This window comes from Protopterus annectens, chromosome 7.part0 (genome assembly GCF_019279795.1).
Source record: "Protopterus annectens isolate FY-2018-M chromosome 7.part0, PAN1.0, whole genome shotgun sequence".
Lineage (NCBI taxonomy): Eukaryota > Metazoa > Chordata > Ceratodontiformes > Protopteridae > Protopterus > Protopterus annectens.
In genome coordinates this window covers 1,056,766,229-1,056,789,814 of record NC_056739.1, presented here as the reverse complement: position 1 = coordinate 1,056,789,814, position 23,586 = coordinate 1,056,766,229, and the positions used below count along the sequence as shown (strand labels likewise).

The 23,586-nt window shown below is 37.3% G+C and overlaps 1 protein-coding gene across 1 annotated transcript in view; it reads left to right on the top strand.

Annotated features, from left to right (window-relative positions):
- The window catches only part of LOC122806852 (semaphorin-3A-like), a 1,149,356-nt gene that overhangs the window by 872,401 nt on the left and 253,369 nt on the right, over positions 1–23,586 (top strand). The window contains exon 8 of the mRNA XM_044077612.1: positions 7,536–7,650. Within this exon, the coding sequence (XP_043933547.1) occupies positions 7,536–7,650 (115 nt within the window). The remainder of the gene's footprint in view (positions 1–7,535; positions 7,651–23,586) is intronic.

Genomic DNA, 23,586 nt, shown 5'->3' with positions numbered 1-23,586 from the left:
TTACTGTAGGTCCCTTAGGATTAGCCTAATCAACAAATGTAAATATCAGATTAAATAAATACATGATAGAGAGCTCTATTTAAATTCTGAAGGATGATGAAGGTCTGAATCAAAGTCAAGGATATTTATACATAGGTAAAGGCATGAAACCAAGTCACAGGTATTCGTACGCAGTTAAAGGTCTGAAAAGCCACAGATATTTATAGATAAATGCTTGAAATGAGGTCACTGAGATTTACAAGTAGGTAAAGCCTTGAAACAAAGTCGCATACTTGTAGGTAATGACCTGAAAGAAAACCAGTAAAATGTATAGGTAGGTAGGTAGATCCTAATATCTATATTCTCACTTAACATTTTACTTTTAACCTCAAAATCCTATTGGTGAGAATCATTAAACCACAAGCATATTTCATCACTAATTTTGATATTCTTTACTTACTGAAGTAGTACCATGGAAGTTGCAAAACTAAAATATCTTGATCAGTATTATAGGAAGTGCAATATACGACAGTGTTTGTCCATTTTATGGAAGACTGATCTTAAAGAGTTCACATGGATGTTAGAGTATTGTATTTTACTCAGAAACCATGTTATGCCCCTGAATGATACTGTGTAAGTAAATTCTTTAACTTGTTCCTCCACTACTTTCTCCATACAATTGGCCACACTGTGATGTGTGAGCAATGATTTGTAGCTGCCAGACAGGAAGCTGTGGCTGTTTAGGATATTTAAAATGTCACAGCGCCATTTTCCTTTTTCGTTCTGGTGTAAAGGTAGAGAATGAGAAGTTAAAGGCCTGTGCCACGGGTTGCCCACTCTGTTTACTTTTATTGAGAGGCATTCGGGGTCTAGAGGATGCTAGATCTAGGATTTCATTATCTATTTAAAGCAGCAAGTCATTTCTTTAGTTTCCATGAGTCCCTTATTCATTCAGAGAAACAAATCATTTCTCTAATTTGCTTTAGTTAAATCTTGAATTGGAATTATGACATTAATTTCTATAAATATTGCTCACAAATAAGCAATTACTGTGGCTTCTAAGATTCTCTCAGCAGAATCAATCATTTTTCTTACAGGTAGAAAATAAGTCAAGTGAATGTATGCCTTCTTCATCATTACAAGACATCCCTGAAATTTTCAATAATAAAGAATGAAGATTGTGGTAATACAGGAACATAAGCCAGTCCACTTATATATCAGCAACAGAGATAACATTTTTTAATTAAACAGGTTAAGCAGTTTGTTTGTAATAGACCTGAAGGTAATACATGTACTGTACTTTTTCTGAAAAATTATATTGTTTGAGAGAAAACCAGTACCAGAATTTGCAAGTAAAAAAACAGTTATTTGCAGCAATGCATTTGTGATTACATAGTACCCAGGGGTCTTCAGATATAAAAATAGCCTAATGGTGTGGAAGAAGGAACAAGATTACACATGGACATACTGGCTCTGTTTGATAGGGTGTGTGTTGAACTTATGGAAATATTAAACATAATGTAAAAAACTATGGCTATGTTCACATGGGATTTCTAAATTGGACAATTTAACAAAAGACTTCTTGTTCAAGCATAACAAGAATAAATATTTAAATGTTTTTTAAAGTTGATGAAACTAAAATTAAAGTACAAAAGGTTAAAAAATTGGAGAGGGAGCGGAAGTGCAAACAAGCCTGTCCCTCACCTGGTTTGGGTTTAGAGAAAAAGGTTGTGCTTTCTTCAACTTTTAAAGAGAACTCCAGTAATTTTAGTATACATAACACAGAGGATAACATTGCTGCTGACAGAGAGGTTTTTGTAAACTTCAATCTTCACTTCAACAATCATAGAGACTGACAAAACCCAAGTACAACTCCCTGAACTATTGCAATGCAGATGGCTGTGAATGAATGATGTACCTGTTTTCAAGGGGGAAGATGGAGGATTACTATCATTTGGTCACAACTCGTGGGACAGCAGTCACCTGTTCTATGTTTTGAGAATGATAAATCCAAGAAAAGGTTTAAGTTATATAATTACAGTTCCATGGATGACCTCAGTGACTCCCACTTTGCCTTGTTTTCAAGGGACTTAAATTTTGTTCTTATCTTAAAACCAAATATAGGTAACACTCTACTTGAGCTACTCTGTTTTAGTTGTAAATTAAGTCTTGCTATATTTTTTTCTATTAATACCCAAACAATGGATTTTAGAACCTTACACAGAAAGAATACTTTTAATCCACCATTTATTTGAGGGACTAGCTGAGAATGATTTTAAGAGTTTTGGTAAAAACAAGAAATATAGACATACCATCCTTGATTTGTCTATGGAAGTAAAGAAACTTTTGTTTGAACTATCTTCCAGTAGATGAGTTAGGCTAATAAAGCCAGACAAGCGGGTGGTATAGTGATAATGGACGTAGTTGACTATATAGGAAAAAGTACTTACACTCTGTCACCCTTTAATGAAATTAATGTATCTTATAACAAAATTATGTTTCTGGATTTATTATTAGAATATAGAATTAATATTCATATGTTTATTTTTTAAAAGTGCAGATACCATTAATACCAATAACATTTGGCATACCAAAGGTCTACAAATCCATTATTGATCCCCCTTTGCACCCTGTAGTTGAAGCTGGTGGATTGGTGACAACCTTTGGCTAGTTGTATAGACAACAAGGTTAAGCCTTTTTTAATAATTTTCAATATTTATTAAAAGATTCATGGCATTTAAGCAAATTGTTGTCTGACATTTTCAGACAAAGGTTTTTTGTGGTATTAGATATGGAGGACTTAGCTATTTACTATTCCTTATGGAACTGGATTTGATTAGTTTAGAGATGTTGTGCCATTATTAATACTTAATGAACTAAATGTAATATGTAAATTCATGGAAGTTGGTTTAATAATTTTATATACTTTGAAGGGGAATACTTTAATCAGGTTACAGGTGTTGCTATGTATGCAGCATATGCTCCATGCTACTCCAATTTAGTATTAAATTATCAGTAAAAGAGTTTTGTGTTCAGTTCAAAGCTTATTAATGTTAGAATTTTAGATTTTTGGATGACATTTTTGTTCTAATGAAATGGATGTACTGATGTTTTGTTTTAAATTTACTCTTCACAAGTCCGCAGCTGCAGTTTTATTACTTAGATGTCATCATTTTTAAAGATACAGTTAATGGTTGTTTTGGTTTAACCCTATATATTCCAGTACGGTGTTGAACTTTGATAATAACAATCTTGTGTTTCAGAAAAAAAGTTTAGTGAAAGGGCAACTTGTCCCTCTTGCAACAATGATTTTGGAATTTGATCAGTTTTTATTGAAGTATCAAAAATTGACAGACAAAGAGAGAGATGGATGTTTTTGGAGAGGGGATATCCACCTGAATTTTATAATATTTACAGTGAAATGTAGAGAAAAAGATGTGACTGGATTTAAATTCATATTCACAAGCTTTTTGTATCTCATCTCAGGTAGTTTTGTGGCATTATACAATTCTTTAAATTGCATTACTGCTGCAATCAAAACTAGACATCGCAGTAGTCATAAAACTTGACAGTGTATTAGTTTGAATTGCTTTAAGTGTGTGCAGCTGATGTGTGCAGTCACTTTCATTTTTTTGAAAGGAATAAATATTTCTTAGTTAAAAGAAAAAAAGTGAAGTTAAAGCTACATTTAGTTCATTAAACTCTGCTCTAAAAAGAAATGCCTGAGATGTCACTAATCATTCTAGTGATGCCTCTAATACTGTCTGTTCATATTTGCAGTAATAATTCTAGAGCCATACTGTATCCAAGAGATTTAAACATTTCTTCTTAAAGTTTGTATTACAAGCAGCAAAACTGCACTGATCATTAATCTCTGTATAGTGTAAATAGGGATATTAACAGCTGTTCATAAACATATAGGTTCAAAGGTTCATAGGTAGGTACTGGGCTATTGGCCCTAGGACCTATATAAGCCTAGCCAAAAAGGTACCTACCCTTTCCAAGAAAAAGATTTTTCGTGCCCCTGTGTGCCCGAAAAGTGATCCCTGATGTGAATTTCCTATCTCCCATCCAATCATCAAGATTTTTCATGAAGAGTGCCAGTGAGGAGCTTTGTTTGATATAGACAGGTAGTTTGTTCCAGAGTTTGGGAAGTCTCTGGGACAGGAATCTATCCCTCCAGCATGTTCTGTTTATTGTGGTGGCAAGGTTTAGGTCCCTAGAGCATGTAGCTCGGAGGGATTGGGATTTCTTTAAGTGGAGCATGTCCAACAGCTCTGGGTTTGACATAGCTTTGTATGTTACACAGAGATCGCCTCTGAGTAGGCAATATCGATGGAGTAAAGCTGGAGTTTTTTGAGATAGTCTGAGTAGGGCATCTGTTTGAGGCTGGTAATCCTCTTTGTGAGGTATTTCTGTGGCCTTTCCGGTTGTTGTAGATGTTGTGTCGTGTGTGTAGCTTTAGAGGTTACTACGAAGGTATAAGTCAATTACAGAAGTGTTTATTTCAACTAAAAAGTCAAATTTAGACTTTGAGTATAAAGAATATATCCACTACAAAGTTTAATTTGCCCTATAGAGTTTGCCATTTACATTTTAGTAACACGTAAGCTCTTAAGATACAAACATTTGTTTGAACTGTGAAGACAAATTAGTTTGGCCAAAAGGGTCAAGATTCAACCATCTGAGGTTAGTGTACAAATTTCAAGAGCTCCATTTATTACTATGGCAACTGATTGTAAATGGAGTTTATCTTGCAAATCTGCTTTTGGCTACCTCCAGAACACTGGCAGGTCAGTCTTTGAAAAGGACTGAGTACCTCCACAGGTTCAGAGTGATATGACCTTATTTATTTGATTGTTTGTTGATGACTGTGAAGCACATTGGGTAAGTCAGAAGTACTCTCATTTACAGCAGCTGATAAAATGAGATTTGGGACATCATTTAAATAATAAAACAATGCAGCAGAGTAACAAGTGTACAATAATACAGGCAGCTAACACACATGATGAATACATACCGAAGAAAACTAGAAAGTTATGCTGTGAAGACAGTTATAGACAGTTAAAATTACTATAGCTTTAATATAAAAATGTCCGTATCAGTGACATGACATACAAGAAAATACATACCAAAAATTGTAGATAGCCATTAAAAAGAAAGGCCTATTCCAATGTTCATTAATTTTGCAATTACATATGAATGACAGACCTTTTGTCTGCCTTTATCTGGGAAAGGAAGGACTGCCTGCATTATTTTTAGATTTCATTTGTAGGGCTTAACATGAATTTATCATATTAAATGCATCATCTTAGTTTGCTTTCATATGACGAGAGCTGACATGAGGAATTTGATTTTCGTGAGAATTTTAAAAAATGTATTTTTTAGAATTCGAAACCCACATTCACATAGGGGGACAAAACTCCCTGTATCTCCACTGCAAGGAACATTGTCCCCTTCATTCTATTACTTAATGACAAAATATGTTTAACCAACAAGATTTCTTAACAGTCATGGTTTTACTATTAAATCCCTAAACACTCCCAAGTATCCTGCTTTGGCTAATAATGCTAATGTGGAGCAGCACAAAGCATGAATAATGTCTGCTGGACAGATAGTATAAACTCTCTGAGCCATTGCCCATAGTTGTCACTTAGATTTTTTTACTTTTCCACAGTTGCTGTTAACATTCAACAGTGCATAGATCTCTTCACTGTGTTCTTAACAACATTTACAACTAATGTAGCTATTTAGGATTTAATGCATATGTGATGAGTAATATTATTTTAGCTTATACTGAATGCTGTTTTATACGTTGGAGATGTTCTTAATGGACTGAATTTTTTGTACTTTAATTATTGTGGGGCTATTCTCTCCAGGATTCTGTTGAAACTGGGTAGCTGGGAATTGTTGTGTTGGGCATTTCTGGTTAACAAATGGATGTAAATAAATAAATAAGTAGATTTCTGAGGCTAATGCATTTTAAATGAGACTACCCCCTTAATGACCTTACTTGAAATGAGTACTTTTTATAATGAACAGCAGTCACAGTACTAGTCATATTAAACTAGGACTTATCATATGGGCAGTATAATGTATAACCGGTATCATAAAAATGAAATAAAATAAGAATTCAAAATGTTGTATTTGGGATTGTGTCCATAGTGGTATTCTCTGCTGAAAATCTACAGCTTGTATGAATGCAGGTGGTAGACAGGCAGGATATGAGGGGAGGTGAAACGGCCACAGAACCCCTAGTATGTTTTCTTTCTGAAATACATAAGTGGAAAAAGCCTGGGGATAAATTTAAAAGATTACTGAAATGTTAGCACCTGTTTCCTGCAGCAATTTATCTTTATGTGTCTGTCTGAGATGAGAGGTGCAGGTTTTGCTGTGTCTCTTCTTCATGTCAGGTAAGATTTAATGAGATTGAAAGGAGAGATAATGAATTGATGACATGTTCAAGAGACCTTTAATGTCCTTCATTCTAGTTCAGTATGTGCCTTTTCTTTCTAGTTTTAATGCATTATTTTAACGCTTGAAGATTTTCTCCATTCCTGCTGGTTGTCCTTACTTGAGCTAACTATTTGGTACTGAGATATCACAGTCACTGCCCTACTAGAAGACTGTGATGCCAATGTACGTGGTTATGGCTTAAAAAAGGAACACTGTCAGAGACAGGAGAGCTTTAAAAAGAGCTAGAGATGAAAAAGATTCTGTGTTCATGAAAATTTCCTTAGCAGTCATAGGTTTATAGGTTTGTTTGTTTGTCGAGCTTACAACCTACTGGTTTTCAAAAAGCTTGATTATAAAACCATGTTTTCACTTTAAATGTTTCAAGATTAGTTTTGAAGGAAGTTAATGACTGATTTGCTTGGATGGTATAGGGAAGCTTATTCTATAATCTTGGAAGGTATCCCACCCCAGCAGTGCATTTCAAGCATAAACTTTCAATTAGGACCTTATCAGACATTGTTTAAGAAATCAGAGGTCAACTCTAAGTAGCTTGTAGGAAGTGGAATGTACAGTTTGTGAAGCCTTTTTGAATAGTTCACATTTACCAGCACTATTGTTTTTCTAGTAAGGAAAAGCTTTTCTAGATGGCTTGTTCAAAGGCTAAAGACTACAGTCTAGAACTTGATAGTTCATAATATCACAGCGGTATACAAGTGGTATGGTACCAAGATCTCCCTGGAGTGACAAGACATGGCCACTACAATTAAATTCACTAGTATATCTACTCAAGAGAAAAACTGTGTTTTCTAACCCTAAGATTTTTTTTAAATGTAGTTAAATAAATGATAGCTATTTTTGCATTAAAAGTAAAATTAGAAGAACTGCCCTTAACTGTTGTCTTTTTATACACTATCCATAACTGTTCAGAACTTCATAGAGTGAGACAGAACTCATAATGATTCAGTATCTAAAATTACCCAAATTGGAGGGTAACCAGTGAATTAAGAAAAGAAAAAAACAACTATTGTGCAGCTTGCATTATTTTAAATTAGAGTGATGTATTGAGATTTAGTCTATTACTTTGTTGTTTTGACCCACAGAATGACATTGGTGGACAGCGCAGTTTGGTGAATAAGTGGAGTACCTTTCTGAAGGCACGGCTCATCTGCTCCATACATGGCTCAGATGGCATTGAAACACACTTTGATGAACTGCGTAAGTACCTAAGTAATTGTGCAGGTTTTCAAGTTGTTTATTCTACTGTGAGTAAGTTAGGAAGATTCAAATATGAGTTTTCTGCATTAATGTTTGATTTATGTTTGTTTACTGGAGGAGTACACTGATCTCAGTGGGCCAGTTAACACAACCCTACTGACTATATCACTATATAAGTAAAAAAAAAAACAGATTTATATACAGAAACAAAACATATTTATCTGTGTATTAGATACGTATGGGAAATAAGCAAATATAAGTTGTATACAAGAGTAGATGCATGCATTGGAAGTACAGTAATGTACAGCAGTCATTTCCGAAATTTCAGGATGATAAACTATGGAGTTACAATAATAAAAGCATATTTATCTGATTAATCATTATTTATCAACACTGTGTGCCAAGAGAGTGGTAGGAAGGAGTAGAGCAGTTTTAGTAAAATAGAATGCATGGAGAGAAAGGATGAGAAGTAACCATTAGCGAGGAGCAGTAATAGGCTGGTTAAAGTCACATGACCTATGTTGGGGCACTGACTATATTTGTCTTGATACTTGCAACATAATTGGGTCAACAGTTACTGCAGTTCATTTGCAGTGTGTAAGTGAAGCCCATGACACATTCCTCCTGAGCAATATATTTTCTAAACTGCTTGACTAAGCCGTAATCTGCAGCATGAATGGAACAAGGGATATGCAGAATGAGAGTTGCGCTAGTATTGTATCTGTAATGGGAAAATGCAGTATTGTTTGTATGTTACATAGCAGCTATGAAATTTCTACAGTGGCACTCAGTCCATTGGTGATAATGTTATACACGCTCATCCATCAGTATGTTAGGTATTCAACAGTAATGTTATAATGGATCGGTACTGTAATATTGTACCATACAAGAGTGAATTGGCGTACTCTTGACTTTAAAAAAAAACAGTGAAAAAAAGTGCTTTTACCTTGGAGCTCACCTCCTATACTCCCACACTCCCATATGTCTAAATATAGTACTATAAGATCACACAACCTTGGGGGAAGCAGAAACTTTCTTACTTTAATACTATCCTGAGATGATGCACTCTGACAGCAGTGGTTTACCAAAATATGGCAGCTGATTAAACATGACTGACTATTCCCCATTTTGCACCTTGCTTGTGGAGTCATACCTACGTATTCACTTTTAACAGCATGATTATTATAATACAAGAGGTACAGAGCTGCCCTTTTTTGAGCAGAGGTATTCTTTTGTAATGTCTTTCATGGATCCCTCTTTGTGATCATTATAGCAGCATCAGAACTTAATTATACCGCAGTGCATAGCCAGGGGCCAGTACTTTCTGTGAATAAAAGAAGGCTCTTCATATTTGTGGCTGGGCATATTGTAAACATCCTACATGTGTCTGAAGAATTCAGCTGCATATTCCCTTATTGTGACTTTGGTGTTTTCATTTTTGTTATGCAGCCAAACTGATCCAGAATGTTGTCAGTCTGCCTGTTAAATGCCCTTCTAATGTGTTAGTATGTTTTCTGAGCAGAGGGGTGCCCACTACAATAAGGCTAATGTACATTTTATTAAAAAAATGCACAAACCTTGTACAATAGCATGACAAAAAACTCATCTCTCCCTTAATTTAGGGTAAATTACTGATGTTCTAGGCTTTATTTTCCAGCTGCATTATTCATAATCAAGTTATCCCACTAGGTTAAAGGGCATGATTTATAAAGAAACCCATTAAAATGATTCTTATGTTAGAGTTTAGAACTTGGATAATATCAGTGTGTGACTAATCATTTTACCTGGCTCATGCATGGGATATTTCCATATATGCTGGTTATAAAAATTCAATGGAACAGGCAACTGAACTATCCAAGGATAAAAACTCACTTCAACATTACACTAATCTATGTGGTAATGTGTCTATGGTCAGCCAGTGGAAGAATTCAATGGGCAAAATGTCAAGGCAGGCTGGTTGTGTCAAAAAGTGTAAGAAAATACTTGAAACCTAATATATAAGAAAATCCAGTAGTCATGTCATTGGGACAGACGCCATCACATAATTTCCACAGTTGAAATGAGATGCAACTCATGTTCACAATGTTATCCAGCACTGGCTTTCAGCTCCTGGCTCACTGTTCACCCACAAATACTTTCACTGTGCTGGGTTCGAGTCTCTAAACCAGGCACTGCCATGCAGTAATAGATGTTCTTCGTGTTTCACTGTTGCAGTCATTACATTTGGGTAATCCTGCTGGCAGGTTGCCCACAGTCGGCCTGAATTCCAAAGTCCTGGGTCCTGCGTCGGCTGCTGTCACCCCCTTCCCTGCCGTCAGGCCATCAGGGGTATAAAAGAAGCAGCCAGTGCCATTTTCTTCAGTATTTCTTGCCGCGCAGTGCCCAAAGCAGAAGCAGTTCGCAAGTGCCAATCGGCTGACTCCTGAGATTTTCGTGTTCGTATTTCAGATCCAAAGTCTTCAATAAAGCTAAGTACCCCGTTGGGGAAACTTTTTTCTTGCTCCACACCAATGTCAGAAAAAGTAAATAATTGTATTTCTTGTGGAAAGCAAATACCTCATAAGAGCTTTCATTCTTACTGTATTCCTTGCCTAGGCCCTGATCACAAAGTTTCTGGTTGTCGGTTTTGTGCTAGATTTAACCAACACACTATTAAGCATCGGTATGATTTTGCTTTAAACTATTTTGGATGCAGGTTTAATTATCCAGAAATGTCATCGGATAGCCATCCGACTACCGGAGTTCACAAAAAACGCAAAGAAAAAGAGAGAGATAAACAACCGAGGTCCAAAACCGACGACAAAGCTTCTCCTAAGCCAGTCACCAGTTCGCCAGTTCTCAGTGAGGCGCTTTCGCAGCCCCTGACACCCGCTACTTTAGAGTCGTAGGCCGCTTCCGACTCCCACGTGGAGTCAGCCATGCCGCTGGAAACTCAAAGTATTGGAGCCAAATGGGTTCGGAGCCACTGAGCAGGCACCGGCTTCTGAGGGTGTTTTCAGACCTAAACATCTTTACATTAAACCAACTTAAGCTTCAAAGGCAAAGTCTAAAGCTCCTTCTAAAGCAAAGAAACAAACTCAAGAGCCATGTGGACAGGCCTCTATGCCCAAAAAGCAGATGCTCAAAATGGCCGAAGACTTAATTACCTTAATCAGGGGTTCCCATCCCCCTCCTGATAAGAGACCTAGACAAGAGACTGACTATGAATCTTCAGATCAGGTTTCTATTTCTTCTGATTCCTCTTCTGATCAGGAATATTCTCTTCCCCCCTATGAGGATTCTGATGCTGAAGAATCTATACCTTCAGCTTCTCCTCCAGAGGACTACTCTTTTGAGGAAACCTTGCATAACATGAGGGAGCATTTCCACTGGGAGAGCCAAGATTTTTCAGAATCTAAAAAGAGGCTCAGGGATTTCCTTTTACTACCTCAACACAGGCCTCTAGCCATCCCACCTGTGTTAGACATTGTAGATGATGTGTTTTCGGAGTCTAGTCTTACCCCTGACTCCTTACCTCCAGCTCCTGTTAAGCCTGACAGATATTACAGGGTTCCTGACTCTCATAAATTCCTTTGTAAAAACCCTTCTGCAGACCCAGAAACTATTTCACAGGGTCCCAAAGGAGTTAGGGCTTCCGCAGCAAAAAACCCTACCCCCCCGACAGAGATTCCAGGGAACTGGATAGATGGGGAAAAAAGGTTTACACATCTGCTACCTTGGCTATAAGGGCCTTAAACTGTCAATTTCATATGCTCAAATATCAGCAACATGTCATGGCATTGCTTAAACAGAAAATGTTGTTAAATTCTGAATGTGCAGAAAACAAGGAAATGCAGGATCTGTTGCATGCAGCTGAACAAGTTGGAAAGCATACTTTGCAATGTGGTTTTGATTCCTTGGAGGCCACCTGCAGGGCCGCAGATATGGGTTCTGTAATTAGGAAGCATGCTTGGTTAAAGGAACAAAATCTGCCTGATCATGTCAAAGTTAAATTATTAGATGCACCTTTACAACATGATACTTTGTTTGGTGTTAAGGCAGAAGAGGTGTTAAAGAAAATGGAGGACAAAACTAAATCTATGCAAACTGTCAAAGTTTTTTACAAGTACAGCCACCAAGGTTTAGCAGACACTGGCCTACAAAGAACTGGTCCTTTCCTGTGTCAGACAGGCCTCAAAGGGGCAGATCCAGATGCCCTAGATGCAGATCCCAGGCTCAAGGTTCATACAGGTCAAAGCAATGGGGTGCTTCTACCTCCAAAGTTGGAGAAGACAAATCACAACCATACAGGAAACAGTCCCAATGACTTCCCCTTGTCTGCATCAAGCACTTATCTCCTGGCAGCACCCTTAGGGGGAAAATTAGCACTATTTTCTAAAAACTGGCACATTATAACCCAAGACACGTGGGTTCTAAATATAGTGTCACAAGGCTACAAGTTCCATTTCCATACCTTGCCAAAGGCAAACGGCTGGCCAGATCTGCCAAAAAAATCAATGGACAGGGGAACAAAAACAAGTCTCATCCCTCATGGACATGGAGGCCATTCAGCAAGTACCAGAGCAAGAGCAGGGACAAGGATTTTACTCAAGACTGTTTTTGGTACCCAGAAAGGACAAGGCCTGGAGACCAATACTGGACCTATCTATTCTGAACACATTCCTGAATATACCAAAATTCAAAATGTTGACTTTGCAGCAGCGTCTACCCATGCTGGGAAAGAATGCTTGGCTTGTGACTTTAGACCTAAAAGAGGCATACCTGTATGTAACAATCAGACAATCATGTAGAAGATACCTCAGATTCAAGGCTGGCTCAATGCATTACCAATTCTCTGCACTGCCCTTTGGCTTATCTACTGCACCCGGGGTCTTTACAAAGTGCCTGGCACCAGTAATTGCATTCTGCAGACAAAGAGGAATACAAATATATCCTTACTTGGAAGACTGTCTAATTCAAGCAGAGAACAAGGACATTCTTCTACAGCATCTGGCATTTGTGCAAAGGCTTCTAGCATGCCTAGGGTATATAGTCAATGAAAAAAAATCAAAACTAGTACCCTCTCAAGAGATAATATTCCTGGGTGCAAGCTTAAATACAGCTGCCCAGATGGCTTATCTTATGTCAGACAAACAAAGGCAACTGACTACCTATTTCAAATTGTTGGTAACAAAGGCCCAGTTATCTGCAAGAAAAATTCTGCAGGCTTTGGGCTTCATGGCATCCTGCATCCTACTAATTCCATATGCAAGACTGCATATGAGGAAACTTCAATGGTACCTAAAAAGTGTTTGGACTCAACATTGCCACAGCCTGGAAACAATGATTACTCTCATTCCCTGCCTGCAACAGGAGTTTCGATGGTGGGCGAAGGCTTGCCACCAGAACAAGGGACAGCCATTCACATTACCCCCAGCCAGGCAGACACTAACAACGGATGCATCAGATTATGCCTGGGGGGCCCACATGGCAGGAAGATGCATTCATAGTACATGGTCGTCAAACCAAAGGCATCTGCATATCAATCAAAAAGAGATGCTAGCTGTTCAAAATGCCCTGACAGCCTTCAAGGACCTACTTCATCCAGGACAACTACTGATAAAGACAGACAACACCATGGTTATATGGTATATAAACAAGCAGGGGGGCACACATTCTTACCCCCTTTGCAAAGTAACCATGACTGTGTGGGACACAGCAGTGACTTACCAAGTACATCTGCAGGCACAATTCCTGCCAGGAAAGGAAAACACTCTGGCAGACGAACTAAGCAGAAACCTCATGGATCCCCACAAGTGGCAGCTGGATCCACAAGTCTTCAGCATGATAACAAGGAAATGGGGATGCACGGACATAGATCTATTTGCCTCCCCTCACAACTACCAACTAAAAAGATTCTGCACAAGGACTTATCACAGACAAGCATTGAAAGTGGACGCCGTATCTTTCAGCTGGAAAAACCTATCAGTATATGCCTTTCCTCCACTGCCTCTCCTCTCCAAAGTGCTCCTAAAGGTCAGACAGGAGAAGCCAGAGATGATACTGATTGCCCCAGACTGGCCCCACCAGTACTGGTATCCAGTCCTAAGGAACTTGTCTCAATGCCCAGCTTGGACCTTACCTCAAATACCTCATCTACTGTCCCAGCAAAACAATCAGATCCTGCACAGCCAACTCAGAACTTTAAACCTGGCAGCATGGCGGATAATGTAGTCATACAAAACACACCTCTCAGTAAAGCTGTGATGGATGTCATTTTGGAAGCCGGAACGTCTAGTACTAGAAAATCTTATGCGGGGAAATGGAAGAGATTCTGTGCTTTGAACCAGGCACAAGGAACTGATACAGCTGTACCAGATATTCCTCAGATTTTGCAATACTTAACTGAGATGCTGGACAAAGGCCTATCTTTTTCATCAATTAAAATTCATGCCTCTGCCATTTTGGCTCATTACAATACAGAGCCACCTATCTTCTCTCATTCTTTATTAAAGCAGTACCTCAGAGGAGCCAAAAATGTAAGGCCTCCAAGGAGATCACCAATACCTGCAAGGGACCTCAACTATGTCTTGGAAAAACTTACCCCGCCTCCTTTTGAGCCAGCTGCTACTGCTGATATAAAGTTTTTATCTTGAAAAACAGCTCTACTCCTAGCAATAACTTCTGCAAGACGAGTTTCAGAGCTACAGGCCCTTGTGGCTGTGGAACCTTTTATCATTTTTTATCCAGACAGGGTCTCATTTATGCCTAAGGTGGTAACCAGTGTGTCTCTTAACCAAACTATTAATCTGCCAACTTTTTATCCAAAACCGCAGAACAAGGGGGAGAGAATTCTGCATTCTTTGGACGTACACAGACAACTTAGATTCTACTTGGACAGAACCAAGGTTTTCAGGAAGACAGATTAATTACTAGTGGCATATGCTGCAGGATCACAAGGAAAGGCTATCTCAAAGCAAACTATTTCAAAGTGGATAGGCCACTGCATTCGTTTCTGCTATTTACACCATGGCAAGCCAGAGCCTAAGGGCATTAGGCCACATTCCACCAGAGCTGCAGCCACTTCAGCAGCCTTTCTCAGGGGAGTACCAACCAAAGACATTTTAGAGGATGCTACTTGGAATTCAGTGCACACCTTTACAAAGCACTATCATCTGCCACTCTACTCTAAATCTAGGGCAGGCTTTGCCACTGCAGTTCTGCAGGGCCTCATAGCTACTCCTAATGCTGTTTAGCTCCAGCCCCCCAACCATAGCTTTGGGACTGTACCCAAATGTAATGACTGCAACAGTGAAACACGAAGAACATAGTACAGTTGTGTACACTTACCATAAATGTAGATGTTCGAGTGTATTCACTGTTGCAGTCCAGGTTACCCACCCACCATCCCCCTTTTTACTGCTGGAACTTTTCTTTCCTTCTCAGATTCATACAACCTATGTGGTGTATTTGCTTGTAGATTAAGGTAAAATTTTAGGGAGCACCTGACATCTGGGACAAGAAAAACTGAAGAAAATGATGTCGGCTACTTACTTTGTACCCCTAATGGCCTGACGTCAGGGAAAGGGCGACAGCAGCCGATGCAGGACCCAGGGCTTTGGAATTCAGGCCGACTGAGGGCAACCTGCCAGCAGGATTACCCAAATGTAATGACTGCAACAGTGAATACACCCGAACATCTACATTTATGGTAAGTGTACACAACTGTACTTTCTCCCTTCCTGCACAAGTCTGAACCTAGAATTTGTCACTATCCCCATTTCAGCATTATTTGCAAGCAGTTGATAGGATTGGATTACAGCTTTAGGGCTTTTTATATTGAGCAGCAAGTCAGCATTTGAACTTTCTTTAACCTTTATTAAAAGGCTCTTCAATTGTATATTCAGCCATCAAAATGGTATCTGCATATCTGAGGATGATGGTATTTCTTACTGCAGTTATGATTCTAGCATCTAACTTATCTAACCTTTTGCATATGTTCAGTGTATAAAAAAAAAAAAATATATATATATATATATATATATATATATATATATATATATATATATATATAGTGAGTAAACAGCCCCATCACACTATTTTCCCAGTCTTGAACTATGTGGCCCCTTGCACCTAATGTATGCACCATTCTACATGTTTTCAGTAATTTGTTTTAAATGACAAAAAAGAAGGAAGAGATATTGTGCGAATACTGCACGGGACACAGAGAAGTATCCAGAAGGAGTGACTAAGAAATTATTATTAACCCAGATCATCTGCTGCTCATACTTAGGATACAGAGTTGGTGAGAAGAAACCAGATGTATTTTTCAAGTCAAGCATGATGATAGTGGCAGAGACTAATACCTTGGACAAAGATGTAGTCAGTAATATCCAGATAAATATCTTAGACATTTTATTCTAAATATGTCAGATATGCATTTACCACTAAAGAAATTACTGACAACATGTGGAATGGTGCATGTTTAAGGAATGGTAGATATGAAATTCTTAAACAGTAGCTGATGCACTCACTTTAAAGTATTTTGATCAGACTGTTATGCATTATAAACAGATGCTGGTCAAGGTAGAAATGATTTGCTGATTCTGCAAGACAAACCAACTGCATATATGGCTTCAGTACTTCTTGGAGTGGCAGAAGACAGATTATCTGACAGTAACAGAAGTACTAGTTATAATTTGGTATAAAAGGTTCTAGGATTGTATTTATGTGAAAAAAGTGTCAATTAAACAGAGCACACCCCATTGCATGCTATATTTAGTATCCATTGTACAAGGCAATGCTCAGACTACAGAGGATTTTATTGCAGAGCTATGGTATGATTGAAAACTATAAATAAGAAAAATAAATGTCTGCAGTAGATAAGCTCAGTCATTTATGTTTTGCAGAACAACAAGATTTGCTTAGTGATGAAATGGAAGTTAATTAGATAGCTTCATAATGACATTTGACTAAAAACAAGCATAGAGCTTTAGCAATGTATGAAGAATGAACCAAAAATGCAGATACTTCAAGAAGTGGCAGAAAGGGTGGCCTGAAAAGAATCTGCTGTGAAGAAACACATATCAACATATCCTCACTTAAACATACAAAGCTTGATGTTTAAGTCTGATAAATTAATAATGCTTAATCAGCAATATATTGAATTGTTGACAAGAATACATGAGTCGTACTTGGGAAATTTGAAGTATAAAAAAGACCCACGATATACTTTGCAGCACTGTCATTTCAGGTTTAACAAGAAATTCAGAGTTGTGCAGTGTGTAATACATATTACCATAATAATCCAAGCAAAGAGATGCCATATTATTTCATTTCAGGAAGGATGAGGTAGGACCAAATATGTTTCAAGTTTAATGCTGTGATTATTTTAACTTGCTTTTCAAAGTTTCGCAAGGTTTTGAATTTAACAGAACCTTTAACTGGAAATGTGATTAATGCAGTACTAGAACTGTTTGGAAGATACAGATTACTGATCTATTAATAATTAATAATGGTCTACAATATATAAATATGGAATTAATTAAAGTTTTCAGAGCAATGTGAATTTGAAAATACAACTTGTGGTCATGATTACCCATAGTCTGATAAACTTTAGAAAACTGTAATAAACAGTCAAGAACTCATGAAAACATCAAATACCTTGAGAAGTGATTGCCATCTTGAAATGCACTTAGATTAACTGAAATATAGGAATACTTCAGTCCAAGGTGTAAGCCGTTCTCCATCTCAATTATTGATTGCTTGTAGATTAAAGAGTAGAATTCTAGCATCTGTGTCTTTATTGGAAGACAAAAACCTGAGTTATGTTTAAGATAGACAAACAAGTCAAAATAAAAATCTGATTTTAAATAACAAGAAAGAGAGAAGAGATAATGTGAGAATACTGTAAAGCGCCACAGAGAAGCACCCAGGAGGAGTGGCTGAAAAACTGTTAGCAACCCAGTTCATCCGCTGCTCATACTTAGGATACAAAGTTGATGAGAAGAAACCAGAGGCATTTGCTCAAGACAAGCATGTTTAATATACTTTGGACAAAGATGTAGCTGGTAATATCCAGTTAAATGTCTAAAGATATGTCCGAAGAAGCATTTGCACAAGATGTCAGGAACAATAGTGTCCGACCACTTTCAGAAATTCCTAACAGACTGCCTGATGTCTTACTCCTAAAGTGTTTTATGGCACGTCAGCAGCAGAAATGCAGACCACAAAGAGTTCCTTAGATGTTCAAAGTCTGGTGGATTGCTAAAAGGCTAGCTAAGCACTCAAAACATTTCAAAAGCCTGAAAAGCAGTCATTGCAATGAATAAAGTATTTTGGGGTGTTTGTACCTGATGAACAGTAATGCTTGTTGTAAGAGCAGTAAAAGTTTCAAAGCAATACCAGATTTAAGCAATGTCTGAATGAATTTTGATTAAACTGTATGTGTGTGCACCTGTGTACAAGAGTAAATGTTGATATATTTAAATGCATGAGCATTGAAACATGGGAGGTTATTGCCAGCATTTTGAAAATCAACTTACTGATAAAACCCAAACAAAAACTGATCAGAAAAGAAAAATACAAACACCATACCACAAAATTCATATATACTTTGAATAATGACAGTGTTATGGAAAGGGTTTTTCTAAAGGTAAGGTATATGTGATCTGACTTTTGAACTAAACAGCGGTTAACATTGAGCTGTGTATAATGCCCTTATGGGGAGCTGTTTTGGCTACCTTTGAAAAAAGCATGCATGCAGCAAGTTTTGTCACTTCCTCATCCTGTGCCAGTTCTTCTTATCTAAGAAATGCCACCAGATTAAGTACCAAGGTTACCTGTTCTACAAACCATATTTTTCTTAGTATAGAGTCAACAATGACCTTTAGGCTAAACTGAATTATTATCCACTATGTAAAGCGAGAGAGAGCACAAAAGTGGCTAATTTATTTTTGTTTATTTTATTTTATATTTGATTACCAGGTTGGTCTGACTGGGCAATCATGTGCCTGTTTTCAACAGAGACCCAGGGAGAAAAGCTCCACATACATGACAATCATAAAAATACAAAATACAAAATACAAAAATACAACAGCTCCACATACATGACAATCATAAAAATACAAAATACAAAATACAAAAATACAACAGCTCCACATACATGACAATCATAAAAATACAAAATACAAAATACAAAAATACAACAGCTCCACATACATGATAAAAATATAAAAGTCGGTATGAGTACAAATTAGTAGAACAAACAGAGCAAACAACAGTATATCATGGTATAGTATGATCAGAAGTTACAGAAGTGTACAATATATAGAGTGTACAGTAGTAAAGCAGAAAATGTAATTATTTGAGTAAGAAGGCACAGTAATACTATATACAGTTATATGCATTCAGTTAAAAATACAGTTCATTATGGTAGGTTTTTTTTTTTTTTTTTTGTGTGTTTGACCTTTGAGTAGTGCCAGAGGAAGATTTATCTGAATGGGGGTAGTAGGGCTAGCCATGGTCAGTACAGGTACATTGCCAGATGAGATTGAGGTGGGAATTTAATTGGGTTTTAAAGGTAGGACTCTGCTTTGCAGTCTGATATCTGGTGGAAGAGAATTCCAGATAGATTTTAGCAACTGCGTAGGAATAGAGGGGTTCTCCCGCATTGTGTCTACACTTAGCTACTTTAAGAAGGGCTTTGTTTGTGGATCTTAGTTGGTGAGCAGAATTGTGAAAGTTGAGTAAGCCTGAGAGATCAGGAATCTTGTTTGGGTGGTACAGCAAGTAATGAGCCATGGTGAGTTGGTTATAGTTTAGTTAAGTTGGAGAGTTCTAGCCAACCTAGTTGTTTTAGTGAGTGACAGTGGTGGGAGTGGAAATTAGAGTTGGTTGCAAATCTAGCTATTTTATTATGGTATATGAACAATTTGTGTAGGTCTGTCTTGTTAAGGTTTGCTAATACAGGGGATGCAGAGAGCAATGTAGAGAGAAGGTGAGTTTTGGCCATAGTAAATTTGGTGTCTTTGGTTAGATAGTTTTTGCAGCGGTATAGGGTTCCAAGTTTTTTATGGACTTTGCATATGGTTTGTGGTATATGTTTGTCAGACTTTAAGTTTTGGTCAAGTATTACACCAAGACGTTTAGTTTGTGATACTGGGGAGATTTGGGTGTTATTGGTAGAATTGATAGAGAAAAGAGCAGAAGAGTCAAATGTTTTGGTCGGGTGAAAAACATAAGTTGAGTCTTTTTGGGGTTAAGTATTAGTTGTGAGATTTTTAATTAGTTGTCTATATTAGAGAAGGCCTCTATGTTTTAGTCTGGAGTATTTGGAGTGTGGAGGCTGAGACTCCCCTTATGTATGGTGACTACTGATAGTATGATATCAGACTTCTGCAAAATGTCCATTTGTAACAATTTTTTTGGAAGAATATGCGGGGATTATAGCAGACTGGTGTTTATACTATGTAGGAATATGGTCAGGTCCCATGGAGCTGGTATTTTGATTTACTGATGTCTGACACCCCGACCCCCATGTGCAAAATGGGAAAAAGGGGTTGAGGATGAATGGATCAATCGATGGAGCAGCAGACCAGCCCAACAATATTGCACTTGCCATGTCAGTTAAACCCAATGAGATGCATGGGTGTTGTGTAATTTTCCCTATTTTATCTTTCTTTTTAAGTGGAGTTTGTTCTAGTTTTATTTGATGGTTTTATAAGCAGTTATCTCATTCTGCACAGTAATATGTGAATGGTTCATGAAAATTAACAATGGTAGTTGTGACTACAGAGTTTGGCACTATGTGCTATTTAGATAACTTTGGTATGGTTGTATAGTCATCATATAGCATGAGAAATACAAAACAAATGGACTGTTTTATCCTAAGGGAGCATATAACTCTGAATGCTTAATACTATTGCAAGAAGATGTGGCATTTGTACAGTTCAGGCTAATTAAAAGTAGACAGGCTAATTAAAAGTAGACAAGCTTAAAACTGCAGAGTATTTTGTAGTCATTAAACTGATGAGCATCCTTGTATTTTACATAGATAACTAGATCTATTTTCTGCTAGTGGATGGTGAGCTAGATTTTGTACAGCTTTTAATGAAAGGAGAAGGCAGTGAATAGTTGTCACCTGAAGGGTAGAATTTTAAGAAGAAAATAGCAGTGAATATCCATTTAAGGGATTTGGGGAATGTGCTTTGGGACAATGGAAAGCTATTCATAGGTTCATAGGTAAGTAATAGGCTAGCTGCCTTGTGGGCCATTTTAAACCTGGCCACTTTCCCTCAGACATGAGAATCAAACTCTGCACCTTGTGGCTGTGAAGTAAACATCTTAATCATTATGCCAACCACCAACCCCTAACCCCTAAAATGAGCACCATATTTTCCACCCTCAACAAAACAAGTGTATAAATGTACAGACTTCTTGCATTGGCAGGGATTGAACCCTGGGTCATCTACTTGGAAGGCAGCTGTGTTCACCACTGTACCACCAATGCAGGGTTGCTGCTCAGCATCACTGTAGGTGTCTGAGCTGGTGAGTGAAAAATACACAAGCCAGCACAATTTACAATCTGCATCCCTTTCTGTCTCCAAGATGTGCAATCCTCTGCCACAGTATGCCAAACTGCAAAACTGTAATTTTAAAAGCTTGAGGTTTAAATAAGGTGTCCACCTGTTAGGCAGCACTTACAGTGAATACCTGCTGTAAGGGTAGATAGTGGCTACTAAAAGATTTTCATTGTCATTAGGAGAACCACAGGTAGGACAGCATTAAGAAAATATTTGACACTACAGTGTGAACACAAATGTTGGAATTTGTTGTATCTTAGAGAATTCTCCTTTCTTCTAGGTCGAGAAAACTGAAGCAATATATTTAAATTGGGGTTGTAGGAAATGCAGTCTTCCACATCAGGGAATGCAGGCTTCCACATCAGGTAGTGCAGGTGATCTTACCGCTGCAAAAAATGCTTTTTAGGAAACTATTAACTTTCACTGTTGCCATTGCTGCAGTTAGTTCGCATCTTAGTGTTCACGCTTTTTAGTGTTGGTCATTTGTACTACAGACGTTTTTCATGCCATCAAGAACTACCAGTAGAGGAGTGCTGTAGTAAGCCTAGTAGGCCAAAAAGCATGTTTTACTGATGTGGAAAAATGCAGAAATAAATTCAGGCATATAAAAAATTAGAACCAACAGCTACACATACAGAAATAATTCAGACATATAAAAAATCAGAACTAACAGCTACACATTGTTTACATATTTGTGTTTTGCATTATATAGGTTCATAGGTTGGTACTAGGCTATCAGCCCTAGGGCCTATAGCCATAACAATTCCCTGGCTATTACTTCCCTGGTCCCCTGTCTAACAGGGCAATTGACGTGATCCGTGGGGTGAATTTCCTATCACCCATCCAATCATCAAGGTTTTTTCATATGGCTTTAATTTACTTTAAAAAATCCAAATCCATGAACTTTAAAGAAACCAACACCTGTAGAACAGCAAGCTATAATGACCACATCCATTATCAGTTTCATATATTTTATATAGAAGTCATTTCTCCATTTATTTTTAATTTGGGGTTTTATGATAAACTGTCATTTACCTGTATACTCTTTTTTCCGTTATATTGCACCATTACAAAAATTATCAGAGCCTCGATGGAAGAAGTCCACTTGTTTTTCTGCTGTAATGTTACAAGCATGCATAAAAAGGTTATATCAATCAGCTCGTCTTCAGTTGCTGCCTAACAGTGGTTTCATAAACATGTTAGAAATACTTGAAATATGTCCCATGAGAGCTAAACAAATGAACTTAAAGGCTAACAGCAATAAATAAATGGGTTATTCACTGTTTAAATGTTAGGACGGTGAGACTAATATAATGACAAAGACAGAGAGATACTGAGACAGACAGCTTAAACATTGGCTTATTGTAGGATGCATGGAATAATACTAAATAAATGGAGTAATACTAAAAAAATTAGGATACACGGAATACTAAAAAATATTAAACGTCAAGGTAAATAGTAGGATACATAGAATAGAAATAAATATATAAATAATGGGTTATACCTTGACCGAATGCTATAATAATAATAATAATAATAATAATAATAATAATAATAAATAAACACACTGGTTAAACCATGCTGAATAGGGCTCACAGGATACTAATTATAAATAAATGTATGCATGTTTTTGTTCAAGACACACAATTATGCAACATGACTTGATACAACATAAAGGGAGGAAAGGAAGATAAGAGATTTTGCTAGATCAGAGATATGGTCTAAATTGTTGCAGTTTAAATTAATTATTTTCTATTTACATTGCAGATTATATATCTGAGAGGATAATAAAGGAAGGGTGAACACTAGTAAGTACCAATGAGAAGAGTAATTTGGGCTACTTTTTTAAAATTATCTAAAGGAAAGAAAACTGTGAGAGGAGAAAAGAATAAACAGAATAAGGGGTCGCACAAGATGAAATATTAGAGCTTGTTATAAAGATCCAATATGTCTCCATATAGAGTACTGTGTCCTGCCCTGCAGAACTCATTGTATTAAGGAAATAGATTTATGGTAGTTCAAAGGCGGGCAATAAGAGAGTCATCCAGCCTGTAAACAAAGAATGTGTGGTTTAACATGGCATCTCGAAAATATTACCTCATAAATCTATATATGCTTCTGTAGGGTATTGTCTTTCATTCTCTCACTGAAAAAAAAAACTTGGCAAGAATAAAACAATACAGTTTGAAAGTGCTTGACTAAAGAGACAAAGAGAAGAACAGCAGTCAGTGACTGGGTCAGCATTACCGAACAGTTGTGCTTTCAGAAGCAGTAACAGATTGAGAAAGTGAGGATGGTTGACTAAGATGTTAGTTAAGTAGAATCTGTGACTGCAGAGCCAGAAATAATTCTCAGAGACAAAGATAGCTCCTGT